At 37.4% G+C, this 21929-nt stretch overlaps 2 protein-coding genes across 16 annotated transcripts in view; both read left to right on the top strand.

Annotated features, from left to right (window-relative positions):
* Positions 1-439: 439 nt before the first annotated feature.
* On the top strand, positions 440-10824 carry phf8 (PHD finger protein 8). The gene is made up of 22 exons (XM_015015309.1): positions 440-749; positions 1343-1618; positions 1782-1867; positions 2151-2277; positions 2422-2582; positions 2910-3051; positions 3131-3317; positions 3416-3578; positions 3807-3894; positions 4765-4871; positions 4969-5060; positions 5378-5467; positions 5566-5847; positions 5937-6019; positions 6120-6289; positions 6377-6462; positions 7600-7721; positions 8166-8497; positions 8604-8699; positions 8783-8892; positions 8990-9350; positions 9457-10824. Exons 2-22 carry the CDS (start codon positions 1521-1523, stop codon positions 9543-9545), a joined length of 3072 nt encoding a protein of 1023 aa, XP_014870795.1. The 5' UTR covers positions 440-749; positions 1343-1520; the 3' UTR covers positions 9546-10824.
* Positions 10825-12410: 1586 nt separating this feature from the next.
* huwe1 (HECT, UBA and WWE domain containing E3 ubiquitin protein ligase 1) overlaps positions 12411-21929 on the top strand; it is a 47993-nt gene continuing 38474 nt past the window's right edge. For 9 of the 15 annotated variants that reach the window (XM_015015291.1, XM_015015296.1, XM_015015290.1 and 6 more), the window contains exons 1-9: positions 12411-12486; positions 14282-14350; positions 19597-19646; positions 19808-19877; positions 20308-20406; positions 20984-21190; positions 21316-21468; positions 21559-21621; positions 21742-21819. In XM_015015291.1, the coding sequence (XP_014870777.1) occupies positions 19833-19877; positions 20308-20406; positions 20984-21190; positions 21316-21468; positions 21559-21621; positions 21742-21819 (645 nt within the window). In that variant the 5' untranslated portion in view covers positions 12411-12486; positions 14282-14350; positions 19597-19646; positions 19808-19832. Of the gene's footprint in view, positions 12487-12761; positions 12778-14281; positions 14351-18219; positions 18519-19596; positions 19647-19807; positions 19878-20307; positions 20407-20983; positions 21191-21315; positions 21469-21558; positions 21622-21741; positions 21820-21929 lie in introns of those variants that run through there. The other 6 variants (XM_015015294.1, XM_015015292.1, XM_015015302.1 and 3 more) reach the window with 4 other exon arrangements.

The following is a 21929-nucleotide window of genomic DNA, read 5'->3' as shown; positions in this document are numbered from 1 at the left end:
AAATCTAACTTAGTGCATAACGCCCTATCCCCAGTGGAATTTTTGCAAAGATCAGGAATAAACATCTTTTTGCATTTTCTGTTTTATCTGTTGAAAATAAATAATCTCAACTGAAAGTGCTGCTAATAAATCTTTGAAAAAATAAAAATTTAAATTAATCGATCCAGCTTATTTTTGACCTCTAAAAAGTTTGTAACTGTGTAGTTTAAAAAAATCAATTCACATTTTCATTAGGAATCGGTAGTCATTAAAATATAATAACAGCTTAAATAAGCATTATTTAATCGTATTAATTAGACAAATAAGACTAAATAATACAAAATACTGGAGTCAAATAAAACTAATCACATATCATTTTGTTACCGTGGTAGCGGTTTTTTTTTTTTTTTTTTTTTTGTCAAAATCAAAATCATTGTAGTGTTCACAACTTTATTGTTCCACCATCCGCGGACAACGACGAACAACGGTTTGACGTTATCCGCTTTGAAATGGCGTTGAGGCAGTTAAAGGCGCTTTCATTTTTTTGTTATTTTTAACCTTTTGGGCACTTCAGCTTCTAAATTCTTGGTCTAATGCTAACTTCTGAACCTTATCTATATTTTTGCGCTTTGCACAGTTGTTAAACAAAAATGTATCGCAGAAAAGTGTGAATAATTGACGTTGCATAATAAGGCCGCAGCTAGCTCCGGAGTTGCGTAGAGATTACGGCCGCTTTCCAGTGCCTGGCCCTGCCGCAGAGCTGCTAGTTGGTGAGTCGCCAGCGCTTAGAGGTAGCTTAGCTAGTGGACGAGGCTTGAAAAGAGCAAGCCCGATAGCCGTTTTAGCTTTATCGTGTGTTTTGCAATTAAAAGTTATAATAAAACAAATACATTTTTTATGTGTAGATTTTTAGAAATATTTCTGCTAAACCGTTTTCTGATGGGACTAGCGTTAGCATATTCGCTACTCAAGTCATTGCTCTGGACTGTGTTTACAAACAGTTAGCTACCCATACTGTCACCAAGTTTGTTTATTTTTTTTTTGACGGTATCGTGTCTTACCAGAAGCAAAGTGATTCATGTTAAATTCAGGAAGCAACATAAGTGGCAGCGATTCTATTCATTGTAATTACATTTTAAAGTAGTTTTATACTGTAACATATCCGCAACTTAATGCTATCCGATTGTGAAAAAATGAAAACATGGTTTAGTTGTTAAGCTAGCTAAACTAATGCACATTATTTCCAAACTGGAATTACTATTTTACCCTTCTCAGAAACCAGCATGCATAATTCTGTACTTTTGCACATATTATGAGCGGCTACTGACAATTCTTTTTTTCTTGCTCATTTTTGTTTTAACAGCTTTTTAGGTCATTCCCGGCTAAACATGACTGTCGGTAACAGAGATCTGGAAATGAAGTGACACAGTTAGAGAGTCTTTCCCGTCGCAACCATTATTTTATCAAATAGCTTCTACTGTTTGCATAATACATATATATATATATTTTATTAAAAAGCATTTTGCAAACACAGACTTGATATGGCGTCAGTGCCAGTGTATTGCTTGTGTCGCCTGCCCTACGATGTGACACGCTTCATGATTGAATGCGACATCTGTCAAGACTGGTTTCATGGAAGGTAAGGGTTTTTTGTTGGCGATATTAATCCACAAGTTTCAGTATTCAAAATGTGTTGTTTCATAATGTGTTTTCTACATTGAGTCGTGTCTAAAAAGAAAAGAATAATTGAACTCGGTTAATTTAGCCATTCAACTTTGTTTCTGTTCTTGTTTCCTGTCCAGCTGTGTTGGTGTAGAAGAGGACAAGGCAGCTGAGATTGACCAATATCACTGCCCTAATTGTCAGGTCACCCATGGACCTCCTGTCAGTAAGTTTCTTCCATTCTTTTGTGGGGAGTCTGGAGTAAGCAATATTACCTATGAAAATATGCTGCCGTTAATAATATCGTAAAAGACATGAACTGTAATGCGCCTTTTCTTCCTTTCTCCAACTTTCTTCTGGACATCCTATCAAATCATGACATCCTGTATTTGCCCAGAGATTATCATATAAGCCAATTCCTTATGAGATTCTGTTCTTCTCTGAGATTCTGTTAATATTGTTTGACGTTGTACACCAAATAATCATTGTTGCTACTTTTTTTTTTTCAGTGCGTAAACGACGTGGCGGCAATAAGCAAACAGATGGAAATACAGGCGTAGTAAGAGATCCCAGTAAGCCTGTAAAGACGGGGAGCCCACAGTTTGTCAGGGAGCTTCGTAGCAGAACGTTCCCAAAGTAAGATCTTTGTCTGGTATTTATTTATTTATTTACTTACTTACTTACTTACTTACTTACTTAATTACTCCTTTACTTACGAAGTATCGTTGTGTAGTGAAATGTTGAAATACTCAGTTTTCCTGTGCTCTGCTGTGTTCACAGTGCCGATGAAATCTTGCTGAAACCGTCTGGGGCTCAGCTGACGGTCGATTTTCTGGAAGAGCATTCTTTCAGCGTCCCGGTCATGGTGTTGAGGCGAGATGGCTTAGGCATGACCCTTCCTCCGTCCTCGTTCAGCGTCTCGGACGTGGAGCACTACATTGGTAAAAAAAAATGTTTAGGCACAGCGCCGCATTCTTAAATCTCTTCAGATTTTTTGCATACAAAACTCTTCGGTCACCCATCTGCTCTTTTCATTTTTGCTTCAAATGAGTCAGACGTTGTTGTAATATTGAGTGTGCAATCATGATGGAGGGTCAAGGAGTATGATGAAAATGCAATTTTTATCAGTCAACACATTTTTGAGGTATTTTTGAAAATAGTCAGTAGTTGTCAGAACAGTAGTTGGTCAGAGAAATCATATTTTTGTTCTTCTGGAGTGTTGCCTTCGGTTCCTCGTTCTAAATGCTCTACAATCTGTTAAATCGCAGGTGCAGATAAAGAGATCGATGTTATCGATGTGTCTCGTCAATGCGACATGAAGATGCGGCTGGGAGACTTTGTTGAATACTACAACAGCACCAATCGGGACAGAGTACTCAACGTGATCAGCCTGGAGTTCTCTGAAACTAGGTACCAGCAAGAAGTGGCAAATTAGAGTACCTGGTTTTATTGGCTATCCTTTAATTGATATGTTTGGAAATTGATATAGGCTCTCAAATTTGGTGGAGACTCCCAAGATTGTGAGAAAACTTTCATGGGTGGAGAACCTCTGGCCTGAAGAGTCTGTTTTTGAGCGGCCAAATGTGCAGAAGTACTGCCTGATGGGAGTAAAGGACAGCTACACAGACTTTCACATTGACTTTGGTGGCACTTCAGTATGGTACCATGTCCTGAGGGTGAGATGACATATTTTTATGTGTTTTTGGGAAGTTTAGCCTCTTTTTTGTGTGACATGTTTATAACGAAACAAACATTCTTTCCGTTTTTCACTCAGGGCGAGAAAATCTTCTACCTAATTTCTCCTACCCCAGCCAACCTGGCACTTTTTGAGCGCTGGAGTTCCTCATCTAACCAGAATGAGATGTTCTTTGGGGATCAGGTTGACATGTGTTACAAGTGTTCTGTCAAGCAAGGAAACACACTGTTCATACCTACAGGTATTAATGTTGATACGTGCTTTTTGTTATGCATCAGAAAAGGGTTTTTGCATTGCAGTCAGATATTCTATACTTAATGTGATTTATGTCTGCTGACAACCACTTTTATACTAAACTCTGTCTGTATCCTGTATGCAGCTAAAATGATGAGCAGCCAATTTATAAACCTATGTGACTTAATGTGGGCTAAGTTTAGACCAGTAAACATTAATAGTGTCTGTTTTGCAGGATGGATTCATGCTGTGCTGACTCCTGTGGACTGCTTGGCCTTTGGGGGAAACTTTCTGCACAGTCTCAACATTGACATGCAGCTTCGGTCAGTTTTCCATTAACTCTTCAGTGCTGCATATTAATTTTTGGGACTTTTGTCTCAGATAAAAAGTTATATTTTTAGAACTTCCTTTAATTCAGTCTGACCAAGACCTACAAACTTGACACAGTTCTGTCAGGAGGAATGGGCCAAAAAGTTTGTGGAAGGAGATTCAAAACATTTAACTCTACAGCTTAAAATGGCATTCTGCTGAATTCTAAGAAAATTAATTTAATTTTAGACTTGGGGGCGGGGGGGAGAATTTGATTATTACTGACTTTTAGCAAACGTAAGTAATTATAGTAATTCTAACTTACCTTAAGCAGGAATAGGTTTAGCTGCCTTTTTATGCTAGAAAATACTTTCATTTTTAAGTTGTTTGTGTGAAAATCTGGATTTAACTGTATTTCAGTTGGTAGCAACAACACAATAATTATTGAACTTTAATTCCTGAAGCTCCGCAGGCATCAACATGTACAGGACAGGCCAAATAAATTGCTGTATTAGTTGGATTTAAGCTTCAGAGTTTGTTCGTTAACACCCTGAAATTATTAGTGTCTACTAGAGACAGTACCTGATTCAGTGTTTAAGAGTTTTAAATGGAAAGGTCGAATGAGGAAGTTGTCCTGTTTTTTTTTCCCCCCCTGCTGGACTCTAGTTGCAAGCAGCAGTTTAATTATCAACCAAGTCAATGCCAGGTCTTTGGGAAGCCTACAGCTTCAGCCAACTTCACAGCAAACTGAATTTGATCTATTTTTGGTGTGCCAGTACATAAGACATGTTGGAAACATTTAAACAAGGCCAGCTAATTATCTACACAGAGGTATTACTGCAATAACCACTGATGTCCAACATGTATGCTTTCGGTCATTTTAGGGCATACGAAATAGAGAAGAGACTGAGCACAGCCGACTTGTTCAAATTCCCCAACTTTGAGACGGTGTGTTGGTATGTCGGGAAGCACCTTCTTGATATCTTTAGAGGTGAGAAGTTTCAATACGTATTTAGTCACTTTAAGTCTGTTTTTTTTTTTTTATGTCAATTTCTCTAGTGGTGTAACTTTGTGTGTCTTTCCAACAGGATTGAGAGAAAATCGCAGACACCCTGCCAGCTATCTTGTTCATGGAGCAAAGGCCCTGAACAATGCTTTCCGCACCTGGACTCGCAAAGAGGTAGAATTACACTCATAGTTTTTGCTTAGGTTCCTAAAGTTAGCAGATAAGAATATCACTAGTAATACTGATGTTAGTTTAATGTCTTTAAGTAAATACAGACCTAAATTAGTTTGAGTGACAAACGTTCTTTAAAATGATTAATTTATCTTGTTTAGTGTACAAATGAGAAGTTTTGTATTTTTTTGTGTTCAGTTCTGAAAGTCATTAGTCCAAAGTTTTTAAGACAGGCTTGTTCATATTTTATCTTTACATTGAACTGAAATCCTCTAATCAAATATTGTATAAGATTATTGATTATGATATTCTGCACTCAGGCCTTAGCTGAGCATGAAATGGAGATACCAGAGACTATCAACATTCAGACATTGATAAAAGACCTCGCAAAGGAGATCCGTCTGGTTGAGGTGATTTTTTTTATTTTTTATTCTATATTTGTATTTAAAAATATAATTGACATACTTTTTTTTAATGTTTATTAATAAACTGAACTTTTTCTCATCAGGATATATTTCAGCAGAACATTGGTCGCACAGGGCCTCAGTTTCCCGGTGCTCCACTCTCCAAAGCCCCGCTGAGCGCCGCCCAGAACTCCGGACGCCCCCCCGGAAAAAAGAAAGGGCCCAAGCCTAAGGAGGTGCTGGGAGGGTTTGGGCCCACAGGAACCAAAAAGAAAAGTCAGAAAGGGCTCCTTAAGGCAGAAGCAGGAGAACTCGAGCTCATTGAGATCCATGCCAAACATACCTTAAAGAAATTTCAACCTGGCAAATCCAAACACAAGAACAAGGTGTGTACTTTTTCTCCTATTTGTTGTAACTCTTAATGTTTACATTTCTAAAGGTTTTCCTGGTTGTTTCTGATTTCTTTTTGTCACAGCTGGAGCTGCCATTGGAGGAGTTTGAAGGGAAGATGAATAAAAACAAACTTAAGCTTGTCTTGACAAATGGCAAAATCCAAGGGTGAGCGTTAATACTCTCCTTTAAGTGTTACAGATTTTGTACATTCTGAATTTTTTATTTTATTTTATTTTTTATGCCTGTTATTTCTTTAATTACTTAGTAAGAAAGATGGCAGCAGTAATGGTGCAGGAAGTACTGCGAGCTACAAACACCTAGCCACAGAGGGATCCAGTCTTTCAGACCTGGAGTCTGAGGATGAGTTGCAGATTGATGAGACTCCTCCTCCTCGACGCAAGCCTGCTGGACCAAACAAGAAAAAGAAACTAAGTGGCAAGTATTCGCTTGAGAGCAAACCAAACATTTCAGTTTTGAGGTTTCAAAGAAATGTAGACTAACAGAGCAGAAACATCCTTTCAGGTTTACCAAGGAAGCTGCCCAGAGCCAAACCTTGTTCTGACCCTAATCGCATCAGGGAGCCCGGAGAGGTAGACTTTGACATCGAGGTGAGATTTTTAGGGGATTTTTTTTATTTTTATTTTTTAACAGATACACCATTGTGATTAGAGATGTACCAAACAGAGATTTTCATATCATAACCATGAGTTTAAAAAAAAGTACTACAGTATCACAGCAATTACACAAACATGAAGCTGAAAATGTACAAAGTTGCACAGAAAATCAACAGTTATTTCTTCTGTTAATGAAATAATACAACATACCGATTATTACAGTTACAATAATGCCATCGATTATATTTGATTCTTCATGCTTTTGCAATGGGAAATATTTTCATTCAGCTCAATTTTATTTTGATTTTAGCAAAATGAAAGCATAAATTTTATTTATGGTGTTGATGTGCATTACATCTGGAGGGAGGTAAAGCTCTTACTTTTATGCTTCATACATTTGGAAAAAAAACTGGTTGAATTTTTCCAGCATCTCATTAAAAAGATAGAAGATGAAGATGAATTCTGTTGCTGCTCCTGTTTTATGGAATAATTTACCTTTCCAGATTAGATCTGCCCACAGCCTGGATCATTTTAAATCACTTCTTAAAACTCATTTTTACTCTTTGGCATTTAATTGGTGTATTGTTTTTACTCTGTTTTGTCATTTGTGTTGTCGTTCTTGTACAGCACTTTGGTGCAGTTTTATACTTGTTTTAAAGTGCTATATAAATAAATTTGACATTGACATGATTAGATTTTTATTCCCATCTTTTTATTTTCTTTTTATTTATTTATTTTTTGGATTAGAGCTGTTTGGATTTTATTATAGAAATAGTTTGGTTTAGAATTGTTACATTTTGAAGAAAACTTAAAACTCAGATTTATTGTCATTAATTAGCTGATCTCACTGGTTTATCACAAGTTTACTCTTTTCTCCTCTTTGAGCTAAATTTTATTGGCTAATTATTAGACAAAATAATTTATCTTTTCGCCAATACAATGGTTTGAATAGTGTGTTTTTAATTCAAAAATACTTTGTTGATCCTAAAGGGAAGTTTAAAATTTAAAAGAAATAAAAGTGATTTTTACCTGAATTTCTGCTTACACCGGCAGTATTACATTTTGCTGTTAATTTCTCTTTTTTTTTTTTTCTTATTAATGGCAGTTTTCTCACTGCATGTTTTCATTCAGGAGGACTACACAACCGATGAAGAGACGCTGGCAGCTCACGGGGTGAAAGGTGGCTCAGGGGGCATCCTTGACTTACTGAAGGCCAGCAAGCAGGTGGCAGGATTAGACTCTGCAGCTCTCAGGTTTGTTGACTTGATCTTTGGTTTATTAAAACTGGTGTCAAGGATGTTTCCAGCTTGAATGTAGATAACTTTTTTTTTTTTTGACAGTTTTAGAAAAAAAATGTATAGTCTAAAAATGTGTAAGGTTGTTTTTGTTAGAGAGTAATATTTTTGCAAAGAAAAGGAAGTGAAATTTTAATTTATGCTTTTTTTGATCATAGTTCAGAAATTACATGGAATTTTAAAAAACTTAATGTACATGATGTGGGGGTTTTTATATTGTACTTTAGGAAATGTAAGTATCACATATGGATAGTTATTAGAATATTGCTTATTATAAGGATTTTTAATACAAAAATGCAATACTATCATATAGTATTGCACTTAATATACTTTAGAATATTTTTTTTTTAATTATGGCGCTCCACTTGCTATTGATGATGTTTCTTTCTGCTTTCTATTTAGCGAGGAAGCACCAGCTTCGCCCAGCACCAGGGACGCCATCCAGGGCATGCTCTCCATGGCCAACCCTCCTTCCTCGTCCTCCTCTTCTTCCTCTTCCTCTCCCTTATCAATCTCTGGAGGCTTGACGGAGGGATTGGCAGCCGTCAAGGAAAAGGGCGGGAGAACTGTGTGGGTGACGGGGGGAATCAAGAAGACTGCAAATCCTGAGAAAAAAGCAGTGATTCAGCGGCCTGGTAAAAGGACGATCAAAAGGCCGGCCCGTCACATCAGCGACGAAGACAGTCCAGATGAGCAAGAAACCCTGGGAACTTGTTTTAAGGATTCAGATTATGGTGAGCACCGTAAGGCGTTGTCTCCGCTGCTCGTTTATATACGCTGATCAAAGCATGAAAGTGTTCCGCGTTTAGTCGAAGTTAAGACATGTTAATTCTCTTTAAGTTTACCCTTCTTTGGAGTCTGACGAGGAAGATCACATTAACAAGACGAAGATGAAGAGGAAAAAAAACTGGGATGACACACCCTGGAGCCCTAAAGGTATCTCCTTTTAAAATGGCCGAGGTGCCAGTCAGATTTTCTTCTGGTCTGGTAAACGTCTGACGAGTTGCATTTACTTACAGCAAGGGTGATGCCCACACTTCCTAAACAAGATCGACCAGCCAGGGAAGGGGCCAGAGTCGCTTCTGTAGAAACCGGGCTCGCAGCAGCTGCTGCCAAGTTGGCACAACAAGTGAGTTGTTAAGGAAAGATGGTCACGTTCACAAAGGTGCTGTATTGGACAGTATTGACAAGATAAAGAGTCACGTTTCTTTCTGGTTGTGATTCAGGAGCAGCAGAAACCTGCTAAAAGGAAGTACACTAAAAAGCAGCGTCCCCCTGCTCCCGTTGCCAGTCCTCCCCCAGCGCAGCCTGAGCCCGCCCCCGCCTCCCCAACACCTGCTCCAGAGTCAGCAGCAGATGTCAGCCCGGACAGGAGGATGGATTATTTCTCTGCCAGTCTGTTAGATCATGAATACACAGCAGGGCCAGGACCTTTTGGTCCCGGGGGTCCGAGGGGCAGCGGAGCCATGGCCCCTGGTGTGTTCCTCTCTTCGCGACGACCTTCCATGTCACCTCAGAACAGCAGCTCCCATGCTGGTTTATCTCCTGCAGGTTTAGCCAGCCAAGGCATAACAGGGATCGGTCAAGGTAGGTACAAATATGACCACATTCACCGCAATTTTTTCCACTTCTTACATCTTAGCTTTATTTATATATTGTTTATTCTTTGTTTTTGTTTCTTGCTTTTCTGCAGGTAAACGGCCAAAGAAAGGTCTTGCAACTGCAAAACAGAGACTCGGAAAAATCCTAAAGATTCACCGCAACGGAAAACTTCTCTTGTGAGAGATGCTTGTTGTTTGTGGCCGACGACATTAAGAATGAAGATGAGACCTCTGAAGTTGGTCTGAAGAAACTCGAGATAGTTATCTATATTTTGTACTTTTAACTGTTTCCACTCGTTATCAGCCGTCGTCATATCTTGCCCTTCACCAGTTTTCTGCCCGACTCCACTTACCTATATCTGCGTCAAGGTATTTCCAGAGGCACGTCCGATTTGAAGTGAAATCACTGTAATGTGCTGGAAGCCCTCTTTATGTGGTAGATTATTTTTACGGCCACATATTTGATACTGACGATAGGAATTTTTTTCTAATAATTTGAAGGCAAGTTTACACTGATTTTTCATACATTTTCCAAAAGGAGGTTGTTTTCTTGTTAGTTATATTTACGGGTTGTATTTAGGCAAGATTTTTTAAAGGGAAAGTTCATTTAAGCGCAGACATGTAAACAGTTTGTAGTTTTAGAGTTGTATTTAGCTGTTTTATCGCAGTTTTATTTGTAAGCAATTCCCTTTTTTTTCTCCACTCATACAAAACCCTCTATTGAAACAGTCCCACGATGATACATGTTATAATTTTGAAGCTCCTAACATCATCTCAAAAGTTCTCACCAAATCCCCATTCTATGACAACTATCATTTAATTTTATTTATTCTTTTATTTATTAACCAAGGCAGAATTTCTTAACTTCTTAGCCTGTTTTAATGTAGCATGTTTTTGTCACTTTTTTTTCCTTTTTTCTTTTGATTCAGTTTGATTATGTTAAATATCCTTAAAATGTGTAGGAAAAAAAAAACTTTCCACTGCTCTTTTAGCTTTTTTTATTTTAGATTTAAATTTGACAATGTAAATATTTGTATGATTTGTAATTTATATAGCTAAATTAAAAAAACAAACAAAAAAAAAGAGAGTAGCTTCCTGCATGTTGCCGTAGTTTGCGCACCAAGTTTTGGCAGCTTTCTTTGGTCAGATGTAGAGATGTTTTCACAGAATGTACTTGTCATAAGATGTTGGAGGTGTAGATTTAAGAGTAAAACTATTGTGAAGGTGCAGGATATGAATTATATGTAAATATATGTTGTAATTTAAGTTCTTTTGTAGTTCGAAAACTTTCGTAACAACTTGTACATGACGCATTGTTGGGGAAACATGATAGTTCTTTTTTATATTTGTATGCATTAACTGTCATTATGTTCATGTTGTCTTGTTAGTGTAATATTAGATCTGTGCTTAAAAAGATGCTCTTGATAAAAATTCATCCATTTAGTTTTATATTGTTTATATTCCCTATGTGAGTGCTGTGTCTTTTATTTTTCATTGTTTTAATATGACCTGGACAAGATCAAAGTTCATTTTCACAATTTATTTCAGGCACACCTTTACTCAAAAAAAAAGTTTTTTGTTTTTTTTTTTTTGTACATCAACAGTTTTTTGTTCACTATTCTTACGCCTACTGGAAATTTCTGTTTTCCTGACATTTGAAAAAAAAAAAAGGGATTTAGGTATTTTTCTGCTATACACAATGAATATTTTGTTGTAATAAACACATCTACTCATAAAACCATTGTTTCATGACAGTTCATTTTTATTATTTGTCCTGCTGTTAAGATTGCAGCACTTAGCACTTTTTGTCGCTTATCTACTAAAAGAGTTTGTGGGAAACAAAATAAAGAAGGTAGCAAAGAACTGCAGGTTATTTTTTGAGGCAGGTGCAAATATTAAATTGAAAAGCAGCTTTGTGTTTTAAAATGAAAAAAGTACTTTGCCACTTTTTATTTTCGTGTTTAATAAATTCAATATCTGGTTTAAAAAGAGAGGAAATATCCTCATACATAACATACAAAAACATCAAAAGTTTAGATGAGATCAATCATTTGAAAGTGTAAAATTATTGCGTTGTGATCCATTGCACCTCACGGTGATCCCATTTTTTATACCACACTCCTAGTGATTGTGTTTTTATTTTAACCAGATGGACAGCAGCATAGAGAACTATACTCTCACCATTGTTTATCACTCTGCACACCTCAGACATCCAGTGCAAGACAGAATCATATCATCTGACAAAATACTCGGATGACTCTGCAGCTACAGAAAAAAAAAGGCAAACATTATTTCCATCATGGAAAAAAAAATACGCTTTGGGTGAACATTGAACACCTCTGAGTTCACCTGGACAACAGGCTGAACTAAAGACGAAAGACGGACCTGTGTACCAGAAGGGACAGAGCAAACTGTGCTTTTTGAGGAAGCTCGGGTTCCTCAAAATGTTGCAGATATTCTATAAGACTGCTGTTGAGAGTACTACCTCTTCTGCTGTTATCTGTCGAGGTAGTGGCATCGAAGCGTAAAAAAGCTGAACAAATTGATAAAGAATGCTGGCTCTGTTCTCGGGGAGGATTTTGCAAAATAGATTTTTCATTAAAGAAAGAATATAATGCCACTTATGTGCAGTGCCTTCATAAGATGACATTACAATAAGAGTTTCCTCTCTTATTGCAGATCAGAATCCTTCAGATCTGCTGTAAGACAGATCAGTGCAGGATATTCTTCCTCCCCACGGTCATATCTACAATAACTATGAAGAACTTTAATTTCCCTATGGAATTGATGAAGTATTTCTGAATACATCTGAATTTAAATTGAATTCCTATAAAAGTGTCTTATTTCAGGAAGCTTAGCAATCTTTCATTTTTGACTATATTCTTTGTGTAGGGGATTTTTCCCTGTGCTTTTGGTTTTGCAATATATCATGATCCTGAGATTGGCAGTGATGGTAAATAAGTAACCTGCTTTTCTTCTTCCAAATGAAACGATTGTCTTTTAACAACAATCGCAAGGGAGTGCCCTGGGTTAACGCCAGCAGCAGGTATTCTCGCGAGATCCAAACTATCCTACCACATTCTAGTGCAAGATGGAGAAGTGGATTTAACACGCATTTCGAGGTAAGCAGAAAGTCTTATTCCATATAAGCAGTGCCGACATGAATTTCTGCTATCTCTAGTCACACCTGTTCCCTACTCTGTAGCAGCCATTGTTTATGACTCACCCGTTAATGAATCACACAGCAGAAACTAGCCTGTGCTAAAGAGTGGAGAATGCATCCTTTGCTATGTATACCGCCATGATCTGACGGATGGAGCATTGTGCGCAGCCCTTGGTGCTAGCCTGTTAGCTTCCCGGAGCTCTCAAACATACCCGCCTCTCGCACCAACACAGAAGTTTTCTGTGCATAGGTATGTGGGCAGGCTCTGAAAGTCAAAGCCCAGTCGTAGATTATTTGACATTAATTGTCGTTGGTAATTGCAGTGTAATTGTTAAACGCTAAAATGTTTATCTAGCCCGGAACTTGACTTTTCGCTGTTTGCTAACGTTAGCCTTCAAGGCTGAATGAAGCCGGAGGAACGTCGCGTAACTAGCTATTAACTCTGCTAACATTAGCGCCTACAGCAGTTTAAACTGCGTAGGTAGCAATCCGAAAACTGTGTTATGTAGTTTAATGTTAGTAAAACTATCCAAAGAAACTTTGAATCGTTTCTATACTGCTAATACTCAATCGGTTCCTTGAACTATCTTGTTTTTCTTTCGTGTAGGATTTATTTGTCTGAGTTTGTGTATGACGTCAGTTGCTAATAACCAATGGTGGAAGGTGTTTTTCACGTTCACACTAAAAAGATGAGCTCCAGTATCTCTGATTCGGTGTAGGTTTGGACTTGAGATCTGATAGAACAAGTGGCAGTAACAAAGTTGGAACAGCAAGACCTATTGTAAACTGGATTAATAAATCTCAGATTAGTTACACCTGTTCACCTGCCTTGTCGCATCAGCCAATGACTGTGACAGTGGTTCATGTCTGGAGGCATGTGACTGTAACAGGAGAAAATCGAGAAATCGGTTAAAATATCGTTTGTAGTGATTCTGAACGTGTCCCGCATGTATTGGTGTTTGGTAAGCGAGGCTGTGCAATATATTTCTGTATAGAAGACGTTATTCTTATTTTGTTTCTGTATAAAATAAGAATAATCAGATTTCTGGTCGGTTTGGGTTTGCGTGAAAAAGAAACTGAAAACTCGTGTTGCAAATTCATGCCAAAATGAAACTCCCCTACCTCAAAATGTCAAATGTTGGAGCAAATCAGACACACCAGCTGGCCCTTAAGGACTGCAAGCCAAGAATGGGTGATGTAACATGTCTGAATTTCTGTTGAAAGGTTGCAGTTTGGCATCAGAACATGACTCCATCCTGCCGGTTTGGTAGTTTACAACGATGTTGTTTTTAAACACGTCAAATTCCTCTTTTGACTGATGTTCCCTTGATCTAACTGGTCTTACCTTATCGTAAAACCTTAGTTGAGCTGCTAAAAGCAGACTACACGGATCCGCAGTAATTGCAAGATGTTGCTGTGTAAATATTTCCCAAAAATCTGAGGAATGTTTCCAGCACCTTGTTGAATCTGTGCCAGAAAGAATTATGGCAGCTCAAATTAGAAGGGAGCCTTAAAGTAGCAATGCAAGTTACCTTTAAATTCTGCTGAGGCATATTTCAATTACTGACTGTTGAAATGACATAAGAACTTGAAAAACCATTATATAGTCCTATATTCTATTTTCTTCCATAAAATTCACAGAATAAACTTTAATTTAGTTTGGTGAGCATACTCTAGATGCTGGGCACCTTATTTCTGCTGATGTATCAGTGGGAGATCTGTTATCTAATTTACATACGTCATTTTATTTCCAGACCGTGTAAAGGAAATCAAAAGCAAACAAATGGAAGAATGGTGATGCTGATGAACCAAAGCATTTTCTGGTATGTACCTTGAGCATCTTTTGCGCTCGTTTCCAACACATTCATGGTTTTCAGCCGATGCCCCACAAACATAAACCCATGTTGGCTTTTTTACCTCCTCTTACGGTTAATAATAACTAACTGCAGCCCATAAAGAAAATAGAGACGTATATCTATGAGTTACAAGATTTATTTTCCTCAATTCATTTGAGGAAAAGTGCAGCCAACATCTCTGCAGTCCCCACACATCCTGGACACAGTTTGTACAGTGAGCTATTTGCAAAAACAGCTGCTTACCTGATGAATAATCTGTCACTCTAACGGTCAATGTTCCCAGATCAATATAATGCACATTTGCTCTAATGGAACCTTTTCTCCCACTTTTGACAAACACTCTGTATATACACATTTACAAAACACTAAAAGTTTATTCCTACATTTATTTTTAAAATGTCTTAAGTTAGAGCAAAGTGACGCGAAGGTGGAATTCCTTATTTGCGTGTATAAACTTTGCAAATTGAGCTGATTCTGATTTATCTGTAAACCACCAATTTCAACACCTGTTGCTTAAGACACTACAGAAAAAAATCTAAGCAGTCATAGAGATGAAATGCAAGTTGTTTTTATTGAGAAACATCTGAATTCTGTCATTGTATTTGTTTAGTTCTTGATATCTGAAATTGGAATATGATATTTTATGAATTAAATGATTCAAAAGGTTTTTGTAAACGCCCAGAAAGTTACTGTGGGCGTCTTTCTGGGAATCTACACAAGACTAACATAAAACGAAACCATAGAAGTAGGAAAATATATATAATGCAGACAAAAATGCCAAATAATGTCTTTTAAATTCAGGGTCATTATTTGCTGGTTGAGCTGCATTTTGCAAATTGTCTGTATTTAAAAAAAAAAGAAAAAAAAGAGGAAAGCAAACCCGCGTCTTCTTTGGTGTTATGATGGGACAGTGAAGCTTTCCTAAACAAACTCAGTATGCTTTCCTATAAATGATACCTTGAAAAGTTCTTAAGTCTAAGAGAAACTGATTTCTTCAGTAAAATAATATACAAGTAAGATGTCATATCTTTGGTATTGATCAACATGTATTTATTTACTAAGAGCCGAGGAGAATATCTTCTTATGAGCTTCCGTCTCTTGCATTAAGGTCCAGTGCTATTTTACATTTGGGCTGATGATTCAGTGGTATTTCCACTGCCATAATGTTAACTTTGAACTCAAATTTAGGCATGAGCTTGTATGGGATTCTCACAGTTTTATTACTTTGAGTAAAAATATAGTTTTCATGATATTGGCATAGTTTTAATACCCTTTGAACAAAAATATGTGTTCTTTCAAACAGGAGAGCAACAATTATTCCCCACTGGACTTTCAGCATGGAAAATATGTGGCAGTCTTATTTCAGTCAGCTGACCCAGTAGTGTGCAGCGACAGTGTGTGTGGGGAAGGGGATGTGATACTTTGTCATAAAGCTGGAGAAAACTGTGGTCACATTGGCATCTTTTCTGCCATAGAAACAGTGATGGAAAAATGTTAGCTTTTCTTTAAAAATCTTGGAATGCATTGATTATGTTTACTAACCCATGCTTCCTCAAATTTAATCAGCCACTCTGGCTATATTTTACTATTTTTTTTTACATTATAATATCATTGTAGGTTACGTTTAATTGAACTTCAAAATAGTTTGTATCTTTGTCTCTTAATTAATTTGTTGAAAAATAAAACATAACCATGGTGACTCTTTTAGTAAGTGTTGAAAATTATCAGTAACATTTCAAAAAAATTCAATCAATGCTGATAAATTCCTGCTCCAAATGCTTCCACCTCCTTGAATTATTCATGGACGCAGAAATAAAAGTAGCTTTGTTACTCTGTGAGTTCACGGTAGGTGTTTTATCTCCAACAGCTGGATGGGTGACTATGCTACTAGCTATGCCGACCACACACACAAAAAAAACAACTTTCTGTTTGCTGTTGTGGGTTGGAAGTTTCAGATAACAAGAACATATTCAGAATATAATCTGTTGCTGATGTGCTTAATTCCTGTTGACTGCAAAGAATGTGCTTACTGTTGAAGTTGATAAAACGTCATTTGATTTGCCTGAAGATTAGAGAAATGTGTGAAAATAACCATATAGTTTTACTTTGTTTTTACTAATTATATGTAAAAGATCATACATTGTAGTATAGTTAAGCCTGCTTAAGGTTCAGATTAATAATTTCAAACGTGATTTCAGAATTGACTTGAATTTCTTTTTAAAAAGAACAGACAAGAGCAGAACGTTGTTGTTTCACAGTGGTGTGCTGTCATTGTATGTATTCTAGAATAGGGGTTTCCAAAGTCTGAGAAAGCTAGCTCCCTCTGAAAGCAAACTGTTATTGCTATTATTTCTGTAAACTGTTAGCTGTTGCTATATTTGATGTGCCAGTCATACGTGTTTCACTGATGCTGTGGGGTTTACCTGCTTTAGCAATGTGTAACTCCACATGAAATGATGATTCGGTTTCCTTGACATTTACAGTGCTAAAATTACAAACCACTTTCTGCTATGACAGTTCATTTAGCCTACTCTCAAATTCCCTGGGCTTGGCAGGCAATACTCTGGCACTGGAGCATCTTCCAAACTTTAAATAATCATGGTCATGCTTCCTTATTTTTTTCATTTTGCTTCGCCCAGACAGTCTCGCCTTAAGTCTAAGTTCTTATTTTGCTTTTTGAGATTCGCTTTGAGCATGCGCTATGGCTTCATACCTTACGTTGATGCAGTATTCAAAAGAAGGATTTATATAAATGTCGGTACAGGTGGGCCTGCTCTACAATAACACCTTGCAAATTGTCCAGTTTGAATGTGACGCCAAAGGGGCACTGATGGTGCAATTGGCGTGTTGCTCACCATAGAGCAATACGCCAATTGCTTTTTAAGATTTTTAAGTACTAAAAATCTATCCGTTTAGTTACTGGGATAGACTTGATGAAGGTGGTTAAATGTTTACAGTTGCTTTTTCTGGTTTTCTGGTTTCTTTTTCATGGCATGCCCCACACTTCAAAAATCCCTGTTTTAGAGTAAAGAATAAACTGAATAAGGAAAATATTATAAATTAATTAACTGACATTTATGATAACAACTAAAAATGCTGAATATTTTTCAAAGATTGTTGAAGTGGGATTAAGCTGTTTAGGTGGATTTTTTTTATTGGGGGGGGGGTCACTTCACAAGTTACTCATGAATTGTTGCTATTAGGATGTGCTCGTTTTTAAATCAAAATCTTCTTTTGACATATAATTTACATATCTAACATCTAATTTATGTATTTATTTGGCTTGCTCTTAACCCCCCCCCCACTTGTTTCCTACTCAAGTTTGGCATTTATATTTGTCACTGATAAAGTAATTGTGGATTAATTATTGACAACAGTTTAATGGGGTTTTCATCACTACTGACTCATGTCAGTCACAAATGCCTCCAATTATGAATGAATTGTGTGTAGAAACATGAGGATGTCCTCCAGTTTAATTGACTTGCTGTTGATTTATAGAATATGTTTTGTGTATACATGGTGTCTAGTTGTGGTGGTTCTGATTGGGTTGTTGCTCAGCTGTTTTCATCAGCAGTGTATTAAGAGATGCGTCTTTTGAGAGCATAGAGACATGATGTTCTCGGTTGTGTAGCTCATTGGGACAAATGAAAATGTCACTGCTTTTACGTTTTCTTTATTCCTCTTGTTTGGTCGTTTGTTGGGTGCACTCTGCATGATGTGTTACTGAGATGCATTCTGAAGATCGTCGCTGGTCCATATTAATATGCACTGAAAAAACACAGCGGCGGCTACACACTCCCAGCAGTGGTACCGTTATTCACTTTTTGCACACTACCCGGTCATGACAGTGCCAATAGCTAAAGGCTTTGAACTATGGAAACAGGCGCGTATAGAGTAACATACTGGACTTTTTATTAGCCTTGGTTGTCGGCCGTCAGTTTGCTCGATCGTAAATTAGAATAAAAGCCGCAGTGTCACGTTAGACCAGTCCGACAATGATTCAGCGACTTATTTTGCGTTTCGGCTCGGTGTCCAACCAACGGTGGCTAGCCTGCTAGCTAGCGCGTGCCGCGACTGTGTTTCTGTGAAAATTTGGATAAACTGATTCCTAACGGAGAGACTTCAAGCTTTTCGGGTATTTTACATACAACCACGACACTGTCGCTGTTCCCAAAGGGGTGCTTGTTGGTTAATTCCCTGTTGAAGCGGAGACGGCATAAAAGTGTGTACTGTAGGGTCTTTTGCGGCCTGCTGATCCCCGAGCTGTATTTGTGAATAGTCCGGGTTAGGAGCGGTTGGTGAATCTGAGAGCTCCTGTTTGACAGCTCTGGCACAATTTGTAAACCCTGGTTGATTTCTGTTTGGATACATTTCGCGAGTTTGCTATTTATTACAAATGGATCTTGTTTTGTGGTTTGTTTGACTTTTACGAGTAATAAGTTAGTATTTACACGGGAGAACGTTTAATAGTTTACCGGTAGCTTGCTGTTAGCTTGTTAGTGGTTAACATATCCGTAGGAACGTTATCGATCGAGGTAGTCGCTAAATTGTTCTCTCATATATGTAGTTCTCTTTGGGTTGTCGCTGGGTAACCAACTAACCAAATCTGTTTCGATTAATTTTCAAAATTATACAAATCAAAAGTGACAAGTTAACATTGAGCGAAGAACGGCATGCTATGGTGAGGTTAGCTTGTTTAGCAAGGAGGCTATAACTTTGATCAGTGTAATGTCGGAGAGTTAATGATGGTCAAGCTCGCGGTGAAGTTAGTGTTACGTTTAAGTGATGTCTCACTTGAGTCTTTTTAACGTATTAACAGAGTTTTGGTTTGATAGATGGGACCTATTTTAATTTAATTAACTTTGTGTCGCATGATGCTTTCAAGCTAACTGCTAATGTCCTGCCCTGGTCTGCTTTGTGATGATCAGACATCTCAATAAACAGAGGAAATGTGCAGCCATAACCACATATTGATCAGATCTCATGAAGAGTCTTTTAATAGTACTTGCATGGTTAAAACACCTCTTGTGATGTTTCACTCTGTGCTTTGTACAATTGTTTATGTATTGAGGTAGCAGTCTTTTGGTAGGCTACATTAAGTACCTTGTTGGTAAATGGGTGGTTTTAAATAATATAAGCCATGTCTGCAGAATTGTATGAACCACTGCATCTGTGTTGTTTTCTGATGTGAGGGACTGTGTTGCTGATTGCAGGTAACCTGACTGGAAGATGCTCTGAATTGGGTATTGCCAAATAATTTTCTGTAAGTATATTAACTCTTTACTCCAGCAGTTTAGTTGAACTCTTATCTATGCATCCTTTATATCTTTGTTTTAGATGTGTGGATTTTAATATTTGTTTATACATTTTCTAAACATATTTTGTGTCGTGTGTGTTCTGATGTACTTTCATAATTCTTTAAAGGAGCAGCAGACAGAAATTCTCTACAATGAAGGTTGACAGAAGCAAATTAAAGAAAACGCCTACGGAAGCTGTGAGTGTGCTTAAAATTAGCAATGAGGGGTTTTTAAAGTGCAGCATTATGAATTTGTACCTTGAACATGGTTCAAACTTCAAGTTAACCTTTTCAGTCTAAAATCCAGAGGCTTTCTTGACTATTTAAAATTTTTACTTGGTATAAAACATAACTATGTAATTTATAACAGCTTAAGTTATGATTTCTCGTTTGAAATTAAATTGGCTATTGAGCCAAATATATTAGGTCTGTTTTTAAGATTCAGTTCTGTTTATCAGAGCTATTTCTGTGATAAAGCAAGAATACAGTACATCTCAGTTACTGCAGGTTTAGCCCAGTCTGTTTATCTGCTTTTAAAGAAGTGTTTTATGCGCAGAATTGTAAAATGACAAAGTATTTTTTCTATTCTAAGTTGACTTTGCTGTTTCTGACTATTTTGAATCAACAGCCAGCTGACTGCAGGATCCTTATAGAGAAGCTAAAGGCATGTCATGATGAGCAGTTATTGGTTGAACTGCAACAAATCAAGACCTGGAACATTGGCAAGGTACTTTCCAACAAAACTGTTAAAATAAATGTATCTTTCCTCAATGTTTTCCGTTACCTATGGCCTTTTGACAGTGAAGTTGTGGTTATTATGCTCATGCAATGTAGTTTTATCTGAAATACAATTTCAGCTATATCAAACACATTTTTTTATTCTTATGCAGTATTTCTATTCTTGGTGTTCTATTCTTGGTTTTTTGTTCTTATTTCAAGAACTGCAATGCTCCTAAAATTTCTAGTTGCTCATTCAGCTTACTTTTACTTAAGTAAATGTTATTTTACTAATTTTGATTGATTTGATTTTACTAATCTAAGTGTATCATCACCACCAAACACTGATGAATCCAGTTTGTCCAGTATAAATATTGGAAGGTTTTGCGATTGTTTTTTTTTTTTTTTCCATGTTGGGTCTATTTTCTTGACACACAATGAGCCAACTGATTTCGATCATTTCCTCAGATACTTGGCAAATTCTGTTTGGAATTTGCCATTTCCAAACAGAAGTTTCAAAATGGCAATTAAGAAAATGTGAGGGTTGCGAGTACTTCACTTTTTTTTTTTTCTGTTTTTGTCGACAGTGTGAGCTCTACCATTGGGTGGATCTGCTGGATCGCTTTGATGGCATTCTGTGCGATGCAGGCCAGACAGTGGAGAATATGTCATGGCTGCTCGTGTGTGACCGTCCAGACAATGGACAGCTCAAAGCCTTGCTTTTGGCAGTGCTCAACTTCACAGCTCTACTCATCGAGTACAGCTTCTCTAGACATCTCTACAGTTCCATAGAGGTGGGCTCATACACTTTGGACCATTATGTTTTTTTTTTTTCTTCTTCTTTCCATCTCAGAAGAAAAAAGTGACACCATGTGCTAACTACCTCCCTCTGTTATCTCTGCTCTCCCTCCTTTTGCAGCACTTAACCACCTTGTTAGCATCATGCGACATGCAAGTGGTCCTGTCTGTGCTGAACCTACTGTACGTGTTCAGCAAACGCTCCAACTATATCACAAGACTTGGATCTGATAAAAGAACACCTCTCCTGGCTCGCCTACAACACCTGGCTGAGGTTTACGCAATAATGATCCATTTCTCATCATCATCAGTCTAGCTGTCATTCTTTTGGGGAATCGAAACTTACATTATTTGTTTCCTACAGAGCTGGGGAGGGAAGGAAAATGGCTTTGGCCTGGCTGAATGCTGCAGGGATCTCACTATGACGGTATAAATGCTTATACAGTGATGCTCAGTTACTAACTATTTAGATAATGACTGTTAGTATGATTACTAGCAGTGTTTGTGTATGGTAATCATGTACTTCTATTTGTATGTTTATGGACAGAAGTATCCTCCAAGTGCCACCACACTGCACTTTGAGTTTTACGCTGAACCGGGCCCAGAGGTCAAAGTGGATAGAAAGGTAAAAGGTCAAGCAGTCATATTTAATTAAACTAGAGGATATTCAACTAATACAGTTGTGGTCAAAAGTGTACATACACTTGTAAAAAATCATCATGTTATGGCTGTCTT

This window comes from Poecilia latipinna, unplaced genomic scaffold, assembly GCF_001443285.1.
Source record: "Poecilia latipinna isolate Pla-1442-1.1 unplaced genomic scaffold, P_latipinna-1.0 Scaffold1899, whole genome shotgun sequence".
Taxonomy (NCBI): Eukaryota; Metazoa; Chordata; class Actinopteri; order Cyprinodontiformes; family Poeciliidae; genus Poecilia; species Poecilia latipinna.
This window is presented reverse-complemented; position numbering and strand designations above follow the sequence as displayed.